Source organism: Microtus ochrogaster, unplaced genomic scaffold (assembly GCF_000317375.1).
Source record: "Microtus ochrogaster isolate Prairie Vole_2 unplaced genomic scaffold, MicOch1.0 UNK26, whole genome shotgun sequence".
In the NCBI taxonomy this organism is placed as follows: domain Eukaryota; kingdom Metazoa; phylum Chordata; class Mammalia; order Rodentia; family Cricetidae; genus Microtus; species Microtus ochrogaster.
In genome coordinates, this window is record NW_004949124.1 from 905710 (window position 1) to 923017 (window position 17308).

General features: G+C 36.0%; 1 protein-coding gene across 10 annotated transcripts in view; it reads right to left on the reverse strand.

Moving 5' to 3' along the window:
- The window catches only part of Birc6 (baculoviral IAP repeat containing 6), a 196628-nt gene that overhangs the window by 60994 nt on the left and 118326 nt on the right, over positions 1–17308 (reverse strand). For all 10 annotated transcript variants that reach the window (XR_003378819.1, XM_026789677.1, XM_026789673.1 and 7 more), the window contains 15 exons: positions 16557–16667; positions 15494–15627; positions 13915–14042; positions 12957–13519; positions 11520–11695; positions 10925–11021; positions 10594–10788; positions 9478–9678; positions 6441–6720; positions 5580–5836; positions 5239–5347; positions 4741–4962; positions 2954–3734; positions 1749–1892; positions 399–528 (listed from right to left, as the gene is read on the reverse strand). Coding sequence is in view for 9 of the 10 variants with exons in the window: in XM_026789677.1 (XP_026645478.1) it covers positions 399–528; positions 1749–1892; positions 2954–3734; positions 4741–4962; positions 5239–5347; positions 5580–5836; positions 6441–6720; positions 9478–9678; positions 10594–10788; positions 10925–11021; positions 11520–11695; positions 12957–13519; positions 13915–14042; positions 15494–15627; positions 16557–16667 (3528 nt within the window). In the remaining variant the exon portion in view is untranslated. The remainder of the gene's footprint in view (positions 1–398; positions 529–1748; positions 1893–2953; positions 3735–4740; positions 4963–5238; positions 5348–5579; positions 5837–6440; positions 6721–9477; positions 9679–10593; positions 10789–10924; positions 11022–11519; positions 11696–12956; positions 13520–13914; positions 14043–15493; positions 15628–16556; positions 16668–17308) is intronic.

Genomic DNA, 17308 nt, shown 5'->3' on the forward strand with positions numbered 1-17308 from the left:
TCCTGGAACTAGCTCTTGTAGACCAGGCTGGTCTCGAACTCACAGAGATCTGCCTGCCTCTGCCTCCCGAGTGCTGGGATTAAAGCATGCACCACCACCGCCCGGCTGTGAAACAGTTTCTGAGTGGGTGGAAACAATAAAGTTATAGGGGATTGAAGAGATGGCTCACTGCTGTTTTTGCAGAGGACCCAGACCTCAGCACCCACATGGTATCTTACAACTGTCTCTAACTCCAGTTCCAGAGATCTGATGCTCTTCTCATCTTGCAGGCACTGCATGTATGTGGTACAGACATACATATGCAAGGAAAACAACCATAAACATAAAATAAAATAAGTCTTATTCTTTTAGATCAAATGCATAAAACAGGGTTAACGAGAAACTAAAATTTAACTTACCTGAAACTCTATCAAGAACATCTGATAATGTTGTTGAGACTGGCAAATGAAGAGTACGAAACTTATGACCTGCCCCATACATTGGGTGTTGGATGACATGGCTGGTTGCATTAATTCTCCCTTTGTACAGCTGGGGAAAAAATTAAGAAGTTGAGTGTTTTAGGATACATACCATTACAAAAAAATTTCAAAGACATAAAAAAAGTTCAATAAAGCATACAAAGTAATGTGTATATTTTATGTATTTCTGTCATGCTTTCTATAGGAACTGCTCATCAACTTTTTAGATTGGTATTACATTTTCTGTGTGTCCCCCAAAAAAACCGCACAATTAAAAAAAACAGTATAATTGTTATTCTAATAAAAGGGATATGGCAAATTGTTCTTTAGGACACTTACATTCTGTCACTGACATAAACTGCTCTTGTTTCAGTCTGCTACATTACTAAAGAGAAGTGTGGCTGATGTGAAGGCACAAAAATGTGAACCTATTCCACCTTGTCTAAAGGTCAGAGTTTGAGCTTATTTTTATTCTTTCAAAGTTGTTGACAACAGGAGGATAGAAAACAAGATATCCTGACCTAAGTTGTGGTCACTTGGTATTTTGGACATCAAGATGGCCCATAGAAGTAGATCCATTCCACTCTGACCAAGGTCAGAGAGTTCAACCATACTTCTGCTCTTTCTTTTGAAACAGGAGGTTTGACATAGCAAGTGGCTGCCTTCAGAATACTTGATCCAGGGTAGGCTTACTGCCCCAAACATCAAATACTTTTACTCAGGAATTAATGGCCTGATGTCTCACGTATTGGAGCAAGTAACTGTTCTAGTTGTCCTTTGTATCATGTTAAAGCAGTCTTTTGCCTTCTTTCCCCCTTTTGTATTGGGGTATAAAAGTATATGGAAAATAAATGCGGAGTGGGGTGGAGAGAATTCAGCATTCACTGAATTGCCCTCCTGTTATTATCCCGTGTCTCTGTGTTTCCTTCTTACCTCTGTTCCTCCTGCATAACATTTCTAATCCTCACGCCCCTACACTGGAACATACGAACCTGCTGTGGCTAGGATTGCGACAAAAAGGTGGCTCCACAGATAAGAGCCCTTGTTCTGACAGAGGACCTGGGTTTGATTCCTAGCACATACATGCAGCTCACATAACTATAATTCCAGGGATCCAACATCCTCTTCTCACCTCCTTGGGCATCAGGCAAACACATACATTCAAGCAAGACACTCATACACATAAAGTAAAAATAAAAATAAAAAAAAATGAGAACAGAACTCACTGCAAGATCTCTTAAAAAGTATGCAAGTTATACAGACATGCAGGTAATCATTAAGATGACTCACTGGACATGGCGACTGAAGAAACATTGTCACTTTCTCATCCTCCAGCATCAACTGTAAGAAGAGTCTTCGCACAAACCCTGAAATATTACCAGAGGTTGGGAGGCTACCCCTTTGAGGAGCTGTCTGAAACAATTCACAGAGAACCTGGAGAGAAAAGAAATTTCAAAAGTAAAGTGGAAGATTTGGAGATTATTATTTTGAAAAATGAACAAGAAATTAAGAATGTGAACTAACAAAAGGCTTTTTGTTTTGCCTCCCTAGTCCTGGCTGTCTTGGAACTCACTCTGTAGACAAGGTAGGCCTCCAATTCACGGAGATCTGCCTGCTTCTGCCTCCCAAGTGCTGGGATTAAAGAAGAGTGCCACTAATGTTTGGTTAACAAAAATATGTTAATGCATCATCTCAAAATAAATTCTTTTTTAATCTTAAAATATGGGAATAGTCTTTATGCTAAAGTGTTTATACACAATATTATCTGTGTTGAAAATTAACTGATACAGGTATTATTATCCCTGATAAATATATCAACTTGTCCAAAGTCACAAAAGCCACAGAGCTGAAGAACTCAGCAACAAAACAAGGCTCCAGCAAATATTCTTAATTATAGCTTGCAAAATTGTTGGCCATGCAGACTAACTCCAATAAATTGTAATGTACAAAGCCTCTCTCCTGAAACCTACTCTTAATGTCTGTGTGATGAGAGGCAAACCAACAGTGATGACAGGAGTCTGGTAATACCTACAATCAATCAAGTTCCATCAGCAAAACTAAATTCTAGGCTAGTTCTTTTTTTTTTGGTTCCTGTCCTGGAACTAGCTCTTGTAGACCAGGCTGGCCTTGAACTCGCAGATCCACCTGCCTCTACCTCCCGAGTGCTGGGATTAAAGCGTGCACCACCACCGCCCGGCTTCTAGGCTAGTTCTTTAACTAGGGAGTTTGAAAGAGTGTCAGATTGTAGCTAGAATGGTCATGAATTTAGAGACACCTCATCCTAAAATGTGATAGATTTTGAAGACCATATATTTCAAGGAGAGGGAAAAGACACTGATACTTCAATTGTGCTTGGATTCTGACATTTGCATGTGCTTAATCCCAAGTTTTATTATCACGTGGCCCTCACTTAACTATTTCCAAAAATGTTATACTTTCTCCTAAATAATTATTAAGGTCCCACATAAACTCTAAGATGGGCTTTGTTCTCATACCTGTGCCATCAGCTTTTGATTATTAGGGTGGCATGAAATACACTGCAGAAAGAAGGCAACAGTTGCATTCTCAATGGCTGTCCGTTGTTGAGTAGTCAGTCCTGTTGTAGCTGCTGAAGAATGAGAAGCTGCTCTTGTGCTGCTCTGTTGTGCCCCTAAATTATGTCCTCCAGCAGTGGACCCAGAGTGACACAATAAAAACAGAAGTGCTGTCCATAGTGGATTAACTTCAGAACCTCCAAGCCAATCTTTCATAATATGGCTATTGCCAACTTCAGTCAAAAACCTAAGAATAGGAGCGACTAGATCTGCTGTAATGGGCATCTTATTACAATGTTGTGGAACATGATGCCGCCTAAGTTTGTCCTGGGAATTATCTATTGATTGAGCAATGCTTTCTGAGTAGGAAATGTGGCTAAAACAAAAACTAGCCAGACTCCTCACAAGAAGGGAGGGCAACCCAGAATCTAGTAACTGTTTAATTGCTTCTGGAGACTGAGATGAGGAAGCAAGAGTTGCCAAATGAGATTCAGTTAGTGCAAGAGGTGCTTGAGCATTTTTGGAGTCATCTGTCAATGATGAAGTAAGATCTTGCTTCTTGCTATCATCTGTCATGGATAGTCTATGATGACACTGCACTGGAGGAGGGGTAATTCCCATCCAGCCCATGAGCAAGGAAAAGTAATTTGGGTGTATATGGCACATGGAGCAAAGTAGACTGTCAACAGCTTTCTTCAAAACCATGTTGCATGGAAGAGACATGGACCAATTAAAAAGTAGCCTAGAGAAAGAAAAGATACTATATGAATTTGTTTATAGAAAAACATTCATTGCTGGAAATACTTCTACTGGGATTAAATATAATGACAAAAATATAGTTTACTTAACATTTCCAACTCTCCTCCCATTCCCACTCCCTTTCTTTGAAAAAGGGTCTCACTCTTTTTCCTCAATGATCCTGGAACTACCTTCCTGCCTCCCAGTGGGCAGCCATCTCTGCCAATCTCAAACTTTCTTCTTATATTTTCCTTCTACAATGTACATTAAAGAAAAATTTAGCTGATAGAAAGATTTGCCAGCAAGAATAACATAAAGCACTCTAGAACACCTACACAAAGATTTTTGATTTGATGATAAACTAACAATATTGCTAATCAATCTTAAAACAATGCTGGGAGTATAGCTCAGTAGTAGAGCATGTCAATCCCCAGCATGGGAGAAAATAAAATTTGTTATCTCATTTATACTTTAGTACTACTTTTGTATTATTTTCAAATTTGTTATTATCAAGCACCATTTGTTGGAACACAGTTCAAAAAAGAATTCTCATTTGAGAATTCTGAGAGCTTGGAAGAAAATTCCAAGAAAACAAGACTTTTGACTTGTGACCTCAGTTTCTTCAAAAACAAAATTAGTCTTGAAATGCATTGCCATGCTCTTCTTAGGTGTAATGGACAGAAATAAGTTTACTTCAGCTGTTACTATTCATACGTTGGTATGAAAAAACAAGCTTTTGCCATGTGTGTTAATAAGAGTCACTTGAGTAAAGTGACTGAAGAGTATATAAATTGTCTGATGCTCTGACTAGAGCTGGCTATTACTGCATGAAACTTTAATCCACCTCATTTTTAGGCTCCATTCTCCCAGGTTCTACCACCTTTAGAGTGGAAAACAACTAATGAACCACTGAAACAAACAAAACACTCTACGTGGTGTTTTGGTTCAAGTGAAAACCAAAAATAATCTAGCTCCCCAGGAAAGAGGGCAGGGTAGCACTCAAGACTTACTCAAATAGCTCTCGGTCGAGCAATGCTGGCAAATCATACTCTACAAGCAATTCATAACTGTGCCAAAGAATTGCTGCTACACAGTGGAGATGAGAGGGGGACGGCATGAGAAGACCATATTCAACAGCTGATGAGCTCGGGCACATATAGTTCATCCTGCCACTTCTCTTCAATGCAGCCATTTTTGCAGAGTCACTGACCCATTTTAACAAGGCCTGAATTCTTTAAAATAAAAAGAAAGAAAGTATAGTAATGCTACAACTGATATTGGAAATAAACATGGGAACTAGTACAGAAAAGGCAAAATTTTTAGCTCAAAAGCAATCAAAATATGTCTAAACATATAGAATCTACATTTAGGTTCTACTATATAAGACACATAAATAGATACTGATATATAATATTTGTCTTAACTTTTATGAGGCCTTCCAAAATAAGGGTATTAAGTCCAATTTACTGCATGTTTGTGATTAAAAGAAAAATAGTACCAACATCTACCTGTCTTTAGTTCCAGGATCCTGAGTTGTACCAAGCTGGTAAAGAATATCTATTGTAGAATCGGAGGAAAGTCCATTCAGCCTTCCAAAAAGTAAAGGACTATTCAAATCTAAGTAAAGGGGGGGGGGGGATTTTTTAATTAGCCAACTTAAAATGAATAATATGCTTAATTAATTTTAAGTTATTAATTAAATGGCAGTTATAAATTATGAGAAAACAGTTCAAAAGTAACAAAGCTTTAAGAGAAATTCATTTCAGAAAGATAATTACAAATACTATGTAGTTCAAGTATGATTACTATGTAGGTATATAAAAATTATAAGAGCAAACTCAATAGTCACCTGTAGGATCACTGCCTGATGCTGCACAATTTCTTAGGAGAATGTCTATAAGCTTCAGGCCAATTCTAGTGGACTGCAATCCAATCTTTACAAGCACAACCTCAATGTTGGGTGAATGCATTCCACAGTATGGTGACATCAATAAGGCAGCACAAGTCTGTAGCAGATTGGCAGTAGGTGCAGCTGCACTAGCCATCATTCCCTCTAGATCACTTATATGAGTAAGGCAATGATGTAATAACCGTAACCATCCAATGCTGAAATATTAAATTCAAAAGTATACGTATATTAACGTAAGTACCTTAATTAATGCAGGAATAAAACAGAATTTGTCTTTAAAACATTCTGGAATGCTGAAAACACAGTACTGAATTAAACACATAGTAAGTTTTCTGAATAAAATAATGCCCACAGAGGGGACCTTCAGACCCTTGTATGGGTGAAATGATACTCTTATTAACTGACATTGAACAATCACAATAAAGATTGGGTTCATTGTTGCAAGTACTTGGGAATTCCTAAAGCAATATTATAATCCCAAAACTGAAACCTAGAAAAACAAACATACTACACACACATGCACCTCAACTTACTGTTTCATTGCTATACCCCACAAAATATTTCATTACACCCCAGAGAACTAGAAATTATATAAGCACCCACAGAAAAAATTATTATGATCTAACATAGAAAACGTATCACAGAAATCACAGAACACATACTTTCTTTCCTTTTTTTTTTTTTTTTTTTTTGAGACAGAGACTCTCTGTGTAGCCCCAGCTGTACTGTAACTTCATTCTGTAGACCAGGCTGGCCTTGAACTCACAGAGATCGTTTAAGAGTAAGAAATAAAAAACATACCTTGTTTTGGAAACTTGATCTTCAGATGGAAGAAAGGGATTATTAACTGTGGCTGAGGACGTGGTCCCAAAAGCAGTTAGGCCTAATAATTTAATCTGTGAAAGGCCTAGTGTGCTAGCATCCCGAGGACGATGTAGTCTGAGGCAGACGGCAGAAGCTACCTCAGCTTTGACAAGTTGAATTTTTATGTAGGTGAGACCACTAGTGACAACAGGGGTTGACAAAGGTAGCATATTAACTCCATCTGCACTTACTTCAACAGACACTGAGGATGGGCACGCTACAGAAAGAAAAAAATGAATATTCACAAACACACACACAAAAGTAAACTAGATGACACACTCTAATACAAATTCCATTAATTTGGCAGCTTCCAGGTATCTACACTATAAACTTACTAAAGTATTATATAGAACAAATAATACCTTGCCACAAACATCCATCATAATATTAGATATTTTTAATATAATCTTCAATAATTAAAATAATCACAAATACTGAAATATTCACCTAATGAAACAGTAACTGTGGATTTCAATATACACATTAACTGATACTCCCAAAAGGCAAAATATTCCAACCTAACAAGCAATTATTCATTATTCCTGTTCTACCAAAACTGCCATGAACACTATATTAACGTTAAGATTACCTATAATAATTTGAGAAGAACAGAATATGGTTCAGGACTTCATACTGCAATTTGCAACACTGTTTAAATTCGCAAGTTAATTTTAAAACTGGTTTCACCTTTAATTTTGTTTGCACTTTAAACCTGTAAATGTTAAAAGTAAATCAATTCTTGTTATTTAAGGAATCCCAGTGAGGTACAACTGGCAACTCCCACAGGGTCATTACTACCCAGATCACAGAACTATAGAGGAAACGTATCTATCAAAGAAAAATCTTGAAAATTGGTTTTGTTTTTAATTCCAATGATAAACACACTAAGTATAATTTTATTAGCTGGCAATTAAATGCCACTTACACTATGGATTAGAGAAATTTAAAAAACTTTGTAAACTATAACTTTAAATACACTTCAAGAAACTATTAGCTATATTTATTTACATGCCTAAGAAATCAAAAACACTAGAAATTCCCATGACTAATTAATAATAAGTTTATTCAGTTTTCATCGGAACACATACAGTAACTGTTCGTTAAGCATGCATAAATATCTGCTCTCTCCACCTACATTGTACTTGCTTTCCTCATTCCCACATGTAAAATCTATCCACATTTATACAACCAATCAACTCCCAAATAAAAGCTCTTTCATTTTAGAATCACCTAACTGAACTTTAGTTCACTGTGGAAGAAAGGAAGTTAAGAAAGAATGCTAGAGATTGAAGCCAGCGCCTAATAGGAAAATGTCTCATCAATAAATTACATCACTAGACCATTTCACTGTTTTTACCTTAAAACTAGGTCCCCCTAAGTTGTTCACTCATTATGATGCCCAAGCAGACCCTGAACTTTAATCCTACCAAGCCTAAATAGATAGAGATAGGAGCCTATGTTACTCTGTCAAGCAGTACTTTGTCTTTTAAATGATGTATTTATTGCCTATATATATTGCATGTAGTCATTGTACTTATATAGGTTTTCTTATATTAGTTATAGCCTTTATTTTTTATTATAAACAAAAAAAAGAAAATGTAGTGTATTTCATTAGTATTTTAATAAATAAGGCTTGCCTAAAGATCAGAGAGTAAAATAGGCCTACTGGTCTGTTAGGGGCTACAGACCCCTGGCTCCTTGACTTTTTTGTTTGCCTCAGATCCTTTGTTTGCTGGAGTGAACTGAGCAAAACACCTGTGCCTGCAGCTGCCATGAGCATGAGGCCTGCAGCTGAAAAATCCTGAGAGCTGAGCATGGCTATTAGTTAAGGATTTCTATATCAGATTCCCTGGAGAACAATAAATTTGGCACTCTTGTATCAAGGAGGACCCATGTCCCCGTGTCTGCCTGTGTGTGCATTTATTTTTAAGTCTCCAGCTTAGTTTCTGGCTCACATACCATCGGGTAGTATGGGCGTTACACTGGTCAGCCTTACAGACCAGGCAATGGTGACACACACCTTTAAGCCCAGTAGCCACTCTAGTTTGTCAAAGAAACTGGGCGATAGTGGTGCACGCCTTTATTCCCAGTCCATCCCAGAGAGGAATATAAAACAAGAGATGACAGCTCTCAAACACAGTCTCATTCTGAGATTCCTGGAGGCAGAATCACCATTTTGTACTGAGGTAGAGGTAACAGCCAGTGGCTGGCTGTTTGGCTTGTCTGAACTTCAGGTTGAACCCCAATCTGTCTCTGGGTTTTTATTAATTGTGCTACGTTTTTTGACCTGCTAAAGTAAGGTTTTAGACTATATTATTCTTTCATAGTTGTTTAATTTTATTTGGTAATGCAGGCTAGCTCAAGCTTAAGATCCTCCTACATCATACTCCCCTGAGATTAAATTATAAGCACATGACATTATGCCTGACTTTCACCTTATATTAGCTGTATGTGATTAGAGAATAGTTTGGATAACATAACTAAATGAGCCTACCTTTCAAATAAAAATATTCTTTCAAACACAGTAACAATCTATGAAATCTCCCAGAGTTTCCAGACAACTGAGTGACATTGGGTAACAATGAGAAGCAAATGAATATAACAGTCTTAATATAAGAATCTAAGTGACAGAAAGTGAAAAACAGTATCAAGTACTATTAATGAATACACTACAGAGTTCTGTACCTAAGGAACTGATTTTTTTCAAATATTTTAAAGAATTTACTCTAAAATATTTTGATAAAGTGTATCTAATTAACAACCAAATGAAATAAACAATAATGCAAAAAAGACACCATTTCATTTAATAAGAAATTACTTACTTGGTGATAATTTAAAATAATCCACTCAAAACTGATTAAATACACATACAGCCTAAAATCAAATGTGACTATATTGTGGCTTGCTCAATAGTACTTTCCATTTCACCTGTTTCTAAATTAGTGTTATTCTCATAGTGCATCATAATACTCACTTGCAAGAGATGCAAGGTGAGGCTGGATATGTATCTCCTTAAGCAACACTGCTGAAGGCAGGTGGATAGTAAGGTCACACCAAGCTTCCTCTGGGAGAAAGATGTAGGACCAAGCAGCAGAACGAGCCCTTCTATGGGGTGGTGTGGCTTGCAAAAGCACCTCAGCTGGTTGGGCAGTAGGACTACTAGATGTGATTGTACCTATAAAAAACAATTTAATTAACATATAGACTTGTGAAAAGATACAGCAAGACACTGAGAAATATTCAGATAGCATAAATATTAAACAACAAAAAGAACAGAAAATAAACATCTGGCGGAACTGCAACACTTACAGCCACCTAGCATGATTATCAAAGTATTCCCAATAGTTAAGACTGATAAGGTGACAAGTTCATTATTCAGATGACAAATGATTGCTAGTGAACACAGTCTAGTGCAATCTTTAAATTAAGAAGCAAGCTGTAAGCCAAGCAACGGAGGCACATGCCTTTAATACAATACTCAGGAGGCAGAGGCAGGTGGATCTCTGTGAGTTTGAGGCCAGCCTGGTCTACAAGAGCTAGTTCCAGGACAGCTAGACAGCTGGGGCTACACAGAGAAACCCTGTATCAAAAAAACAAAAAAAAAAAACAAAAAACCACCAACTGTCCACAATACCTTTTACCATGAAAGTAATGATCTTTATTTCTCAAATGTTCATCTTAATGAAACAGCATTAAAAAAAGCATGAAAAGAAATGCAGTATAAAGAAATACATATTTAAAATAAGTCTTTAAGATATTAATATTTAAGTATCTTTAAGATATTAATATTTAAAGCTGATTAACATTTAAAGAGAAAACAGACCTAAAAATGTCATAGGTCCATACACTGTACATCTATTTCAACTTGGAAGTTGAAAGAAACTCTTTTACTTTAAAAAAAAAAAAATAGAAAAAGAAACCTGTTAAAATCTTTGTTCTTTAGTAGAATTGTTCTGGTATTGACAGCCTATAAAAGCAACTGCTTATATTTAAAATGGTACTAATCTAATATCAACTGTGTCAACAACTAATTTTGGTTCACATTATCCTATATCAACTCATAGTAATGAGTCAAGGACAGTTTTCTTACCAAGGGGTGCAAAGTTATGGATCCCTTCTGCATTGTCAGGCTCAGAGGCAAGGATTCTTGTTTTCAAAGTGCTGTCAACAGCTTTATTTGGACCAGAATCAAGAAATTTCATAATAGTTGACACCATACTTCTTGCAGTGTTCACAATAGCTCTTGTACTGGTAACCATATTGTTGCAAATAAGCTGAACTCCACCTAAACTCACAAAGAATACCAAATAAAAACAATCAGAGAAATAATACTGGACATCAAGAATTCACAGAATAAAAAAATGAATACATAATAATACCAAGATCATGCTAAAATGATAGCATATGGGGTTTTATCTTACCCATATCATGGAATGCTTTCAAGGCATCACTAGTATCCAATACTCTCAAAATAAACCACAACAATGGTTCAGATAACTGGCAAGTAGCAAGAGAACCCTAAAAAAGTAAATAAATACAATGTGATTTTAGAAGTCCCTGTGAATTTGGACAATTATATTTCTTAATATGATCAAACTATAATGTATGAAATTACCAATGAATTAATTTAAATATTACATTAAATAAAAATTTACACTAATCCCCTTAATTAAAAAGAAAGATAGATGATTTTTGAAGAGTTGACTATCTTAAGTAGTTCTCGGCAACAGCTTGATGGTCAACTATGCGACCTTAGAGAAAGCAGAAGTAGTAGTGTTATTTCCCTGTCTATATTTTCTTTTACTAACCCTCAACTTATTTTTGAAAATACCATGCAAAGGAATTTTATTCTTCGATTTCTATTAAAACTGAAATAAAATTTACTTTGTTCATTAACTACTGTGTTATTTTCTGACACATTAGGTAAAAACTATTAATCTGTCTGATATATAATTCTCTACATGCATTACTATCAAGCTGTTCAAATTATTGCAGCTGCTGCTGGAATGAACATACTTGTCTGCCCATGTATCCACAGGCCATGTAGGTCAAGATTGGCTGCAACATCATGTGGACAGTAGAGGCTTTCTTACTAAGTGTTGTCAATATTGTAAATAATCCATCTCCAACTGATATGGCATCTAAACCACCATGAAAGTTTTCATGTTTGGTGAGATGTAAGCCACTTGCACCTAGTTTAATAAAAGATTACACATTTTTTAAACTACACACATAAAAACCAAAAAAATATATATATATATAAAGTTTAAAAAGGCAGTTAAAAAAAAAAACACTAAAAGATGGGTACGTAAGTCTCCTCCTCATGAATAGAGACAGACAGACAGACACAAACACACACACCTCTAAAAAATAAAGTATTTATAGCAATATCCAATAAAATATGGTTTTGTGGGGGCATCAAGTTACATGAGATCTCCCACTGTAAGTTGCTATAAAAATGTGTAATACTATATGACTAACATATAATATCACTCTAAATTCTAGCATTGAGTCAAGAAGAAAATAAAGAGTCTAGATGACAAGTACTGTCTCCTCTTCCAGAGGACCCAGATTTTTGTTTTTTGAGAGAGGATTTCTCTGGGTAGCCCTGGCTATCAAGAACTTGCTGTGTAGATCAGGTGGTCTCAAACATACAGAGATCTGTCTATCTCTGCCCCTGAATGCTGAAAAAAGGCAAATACCACCGCCACCTGGCAAGGAACCAGTTTCCATTCATAGAACCAATATGGTAGCTAGCTCACAATTGTCTATAACTACAGTCACAGGGGATCTGATGATCTCTTCTAGACTCCAAGGGCATTGTATGAACTTGGTGTAGACATCCAGATAAAATAACCATACATATGAAAACGGGGGAGGGGGGATACTAGTAGGCAGAAAATGTATCAGAAATGAACTTTGTCACATTTTGTTAAAGTGTATTCAAAGTAATACAATATATTCCTTTCTAAATGGTAGAAAAGCTAAACAATGGCATGTAAAAGTATAATAAAATATGCATCATAGAAGCAAGCAAGCAAGAAGTACATCTTACTGGTCTCTAATACACTGAAGTCATTACAGGCATTTATATATAAATCATGGCACTTAAGACATTTTTTTTTTTTTTGACACAGGGTCTTCCTAGCTGACCTATAACTCCCTATGTATACCATGTTAACCTCAAACTCAGAGAGAGCCTTCTTCTTTTTCCTTCTCAGTGCTGGAATTAAAGGTTTGTGCCTGGTTAATTTGGATTTCTTACTTTACTTTGTAAGTGTTTCTCAGAATTTTTGAAACTGACACATACAATCTTTTGATAATCCATTGCCTACAAAGTCATTCCATGAAAGTATTTACTAATAACATTAAGTTCTTGCAAAAATCCTACAAAAAAAGTAAGACTAGGTATAATACCAAGAAGAGATTAAGATTAAGATTCCAAATACATACCAATTATCATTGCCATGGCACTGCTATTACACAGGCCTAGAGCAGACAAAATCTGGCTCATAATCTGTTGGTTGGCTAAGACTAAGTCAGCAACATAGGCAGGAGATCCTGGAATACTGGTATTGCTTCCATTGACATCTTTGCCTCCTGAGACTTTTTCTTCATCGGAAACACTATCTGTTGTATTAGTGGTCACGGACACTCTTGCGCTGTATTCCCTATTGCTTGAAAGAGGCAGCTGTACTAAAATGTTAACAAGTTTTAACAAATCAAACATGAGTTGATCTCTTGTCATTTCACCACAAACAGCTTTTGCATCACCTGGACGAATAAGGTTGGCAAAGAGTCCCCCAAAGCAAGCTCGAGCACCTACAGAGCTATCTGATCCACTTCTAGACATTACTTTGTCTGAGCAAGTGATATAGTGATGCACCAAGAAGGTGACAGACTCTATCACAGCAGAAATAGTACTAACTGAGACAACTTCAAAGTTCTGTTCCAGAGTAAATTCTAATAGCTTCACTTGAGCATCAAGAGGTCCTTGGCCTGTCTGGAAGGCCCCCCTGCAGAGACAGAAACACAGACAGAATTAATTAAAAAATTAAATCACTTTAGGTAGTTTTGAAGAATTTATGTAATTTAAAAAATAACTTTTAGGAAAAAATTTACTAAGCTATTAGACCAATAAAACAAGTGGAGCTATGAGGTACCTACTGTAACAGGAACTGGAAGACTTGGAAAAAAAGAAAAAAAAAAAACAACTACAACGAAATGAAATGAAAATGACCAAGATATACCAAAACACCAAATGAGTGTTTTCTCTATAGACCCTCAACCCAATTATCCTCTGGCCTATTTGTTTCAAACAAATTCTAATTAGTGTCGAGGGGGTGTATTTGGAGGACTTTGTATTCATTTTTATATCAGGACACATACAGGAGTACATGCTGTCATTTACCTTTCTGTAGACAGTATATGGATTAGCTTGAGCAAAAGTTCACTGAATATCTGAGGACATGTTGAAGACAGATGCACTTGTAATCGAGTCAGAAATTCCTGCATGGCTTGTGTAGCTGTTGGACCAACCTGAAGAGAAAAGCATATTCACTGAAAACTACTGAGCGATGCCAATGGCATCCTGAAAGGGTCAGGTGTAAAGCCATGAGGTATACTGCTAGAATGCTTCTTGAGAGGAAGAAGAGAATATTTACAGTGACAGAAAAAGCAAATTTGTGATTTAGGTCTTCAAATACGTCTATTATTAATCCTATTTCTTTATGATATTACTAAAAAAGATTCACTATCAGAATATTTTGCATGGATTTTTATGAACCTTATGAAAAATAGGATTCCTAAAGAAAATAATTAGAGGCTAGAGAGATGACTCAGTGATTAAAAACATTAGCTGCTCTTCCAGAGAAGCCAGGTCAATGAGCACACATGGTTACTGTCTATGTAACTCTAGTCCTCTTCTGATCTCCATATTCACCAGGCAAGCACCTGTTACACAGGCATACATGCAAATAAACCATTTATGAACATAAAAAACTCAGATTAACCGACTCAACCAATGGTCATGTTTTCAGTGCCTAGTCAAACAAGAGCTTTAAAAAAAAAAAAAAACCTTCGTAGACGACCTGCTTCTGGGTCGGGGTTTCGTACGTAGCAGAGCAGCTCCCTTGCTGCGATCTATTGAGAGTCAGCCCTTGACACAAGGGTTTGTAAAAAAAAAAAAAAACCAACACAACAACAAAATTAAAAATCACACCCTAAAGCTGAAATACAACTATGCGAAGTCCCAAAAATTTTCTTTCCTAAACATCTTTCTCATAAATAAAAGAACTGATGGTGATCAGCACTTAATGAACCATGCCTCAGGTTAAGGATGTCTCTGCAGAATTTCTACCTAGTGGTCTTTATTATTATTATTCTAATTTGCTATGATAGAAAAATTATACAATCCTAGAAGAATTTATGAACAGTAAAACACAATAAAACTTACAAAGGTACTTTAGAATTACATTACAACATAAATGAAATTTATATGAAGGAAATCTACAGTGAGATGCATGCAGCTCATTCATGAGCATTATTTTAGGGGTCTTATTTTTTTGGTTAAGGTATATCATTAATATCAAAAATAATTAAATTAATTGTCAACCTTAATAATAGCACTCGTTAAATGAAAAATTGCAGAAAAACATTAATTCCCACTAAAAAATTTAATGTTTATTAAATTATTCAAAAACTAACAATAGCTGGGAACGGTTGTACCTACCATTAATTCCAACCTTCAGGAGGCAGAGGCAGGTGAATCTCTGTGTGATCGAAGTCAGCCTGGTCTAGTAGTGAGTTCCAGAACAGACAGGGTTACAGGGTTACATATTGAGACACTGCCTCAAAGATGCAAACAAAATGTATCTGTACAGACAAAAGCTTACTATCAGCCTTTCAGGAAGGCTACTTTTAAAGGATTATACTTTAGAAATCTGTTTACTGAAAGGTTTGGGCACATCACTAGTTAAAGACTGTATTACCTGAGGGCTGTGCTGATTCGTCCCATGTGGACTTGTACCAGAAAGAAATTTCACTAACACATGAATAAGGTTTGGATCTGAAACCAACAAATGAGCTGTAGTCTCTTGATTTCCAATAGAACTGCTGGAACCAGCTATTAAAAAAGGGGGGGGAGGGAGTAAGGAAAGCAATAAATTATTCCGAATAAAAGTGAAATGCAGTGTTTATAAGCAATTTTTTGTTGCAAAAAAAAAAATCGTACATTCCTTATTAAAGGAGAGTTCAATCACATGAGCCTGAGGTGCTGGCCAGTAATCCTAATTACTGAGGATGCAGGAGTAAGAGGAGAAACCACAAGCTTAGGACTGCTAGAGCTACAAACAAAAGTTCAAAGCCACATATGGCAACTCAGGAAGACCCTGTCTCATACTCAAAAGTACAAAACGGGTTGTGGATAAAGTCCTATAGTAGAGCATTTGCTTCACATGCATGAAGTCCTGGGCTCAATAACCTCTACTCAGAAGACAGGCTGGGACTACATTCTCTCTTCTCATCTACCTCATGGGTATTCTCACCTCTCTTCAGACTGTAAAACCACATTCAATACATCTGTCTTTAATGCACAGACAAATAGAAAGGACCAAAATCTCAAGTGTCCTATTTTAGAGTAACAACCTTTCCAGAAACAGAAAAATATACACTTACTTGGAGAATTTTAAACCAGTTCTCTAAAATAAATTGAAGCAAACGCCATTCCTTTTTGTCATACACAGGTTATATCCTATGAAATATAGATAGGAAACACACCCTTTGCACTAACTTAATCTTCAGTATCAAAGAGTTATATAGGAAATAAAATAAATCAGAAAGTGGATCAACACTTTACATAATCTAAAAGGTTTTCCATTAAATTAATTTGTTTAAATAAACATGAAATCCATTCAAATAATGTCATAAAAAATAAAAAAGCAATGAATCATTAGATTAATATTTCATTTAATGGAATGACATACATCAAGAACTTATTATTAGAACTATTAAAGTACATGCCAGTGACCTATATAAACAAATTTTTGAACTTACAATTAAGCTGCATGTTTGTCATGAGTGTTAGGCTATGAAGCACAAGGCACCATGTCCGGAGCAAAGTATTTGGATACCAAGCTAGCACTGTGAGAAAGCTAGTTATTGATGCTATATAAGAGAGAGAGAGAGAGAGAGAGAGAGAGAAAACATATTTAGTTGGGAAAACTAAATGTTTACTAATGATTTAAACAAAAGGCAAATTAAATCTTCACAATTACCTCAATTAAAGCTAGGATTTTTAAAATACACAAACAAAAACCATTCCCCATCAAATACAAATAAAACTGCAAGAATTGCTAACAACAGGACTGGAGAGAGGGCACAGTGGATAAGAGCCCTTACTGCTTTGCATAAGACCCTCACAAGATGAAAAAGGCATGAACTCCAGTCCTAGGGGAGCTTATACCTCTTCTGACCTCTGTGAGTAGCGACATGCACACGCTGCACATACATACACATAAAGTTAAATAAATATTTTAGAAAGTCAATAACAAGACAAGTTTAAAGCTCAGCAAGTTTTAATACACAATGAAATGTTATCATTACAAATTTTCATCCAATGTAATTTCTCTATAAGTTATATTCTTGAAAAAAAATCTTATAAAAAGGCACCCTGAAAAATATGGAATGCATTAGATCAATCCAAACAAAAAAATTTCAAACTAAAACTAATTAGGTAGATTGGGAGACACAGAAAGAAGCAAGAGCGGGTGATGGTGGTGTACCCCTTTAATCTTAGCACTCGGGAG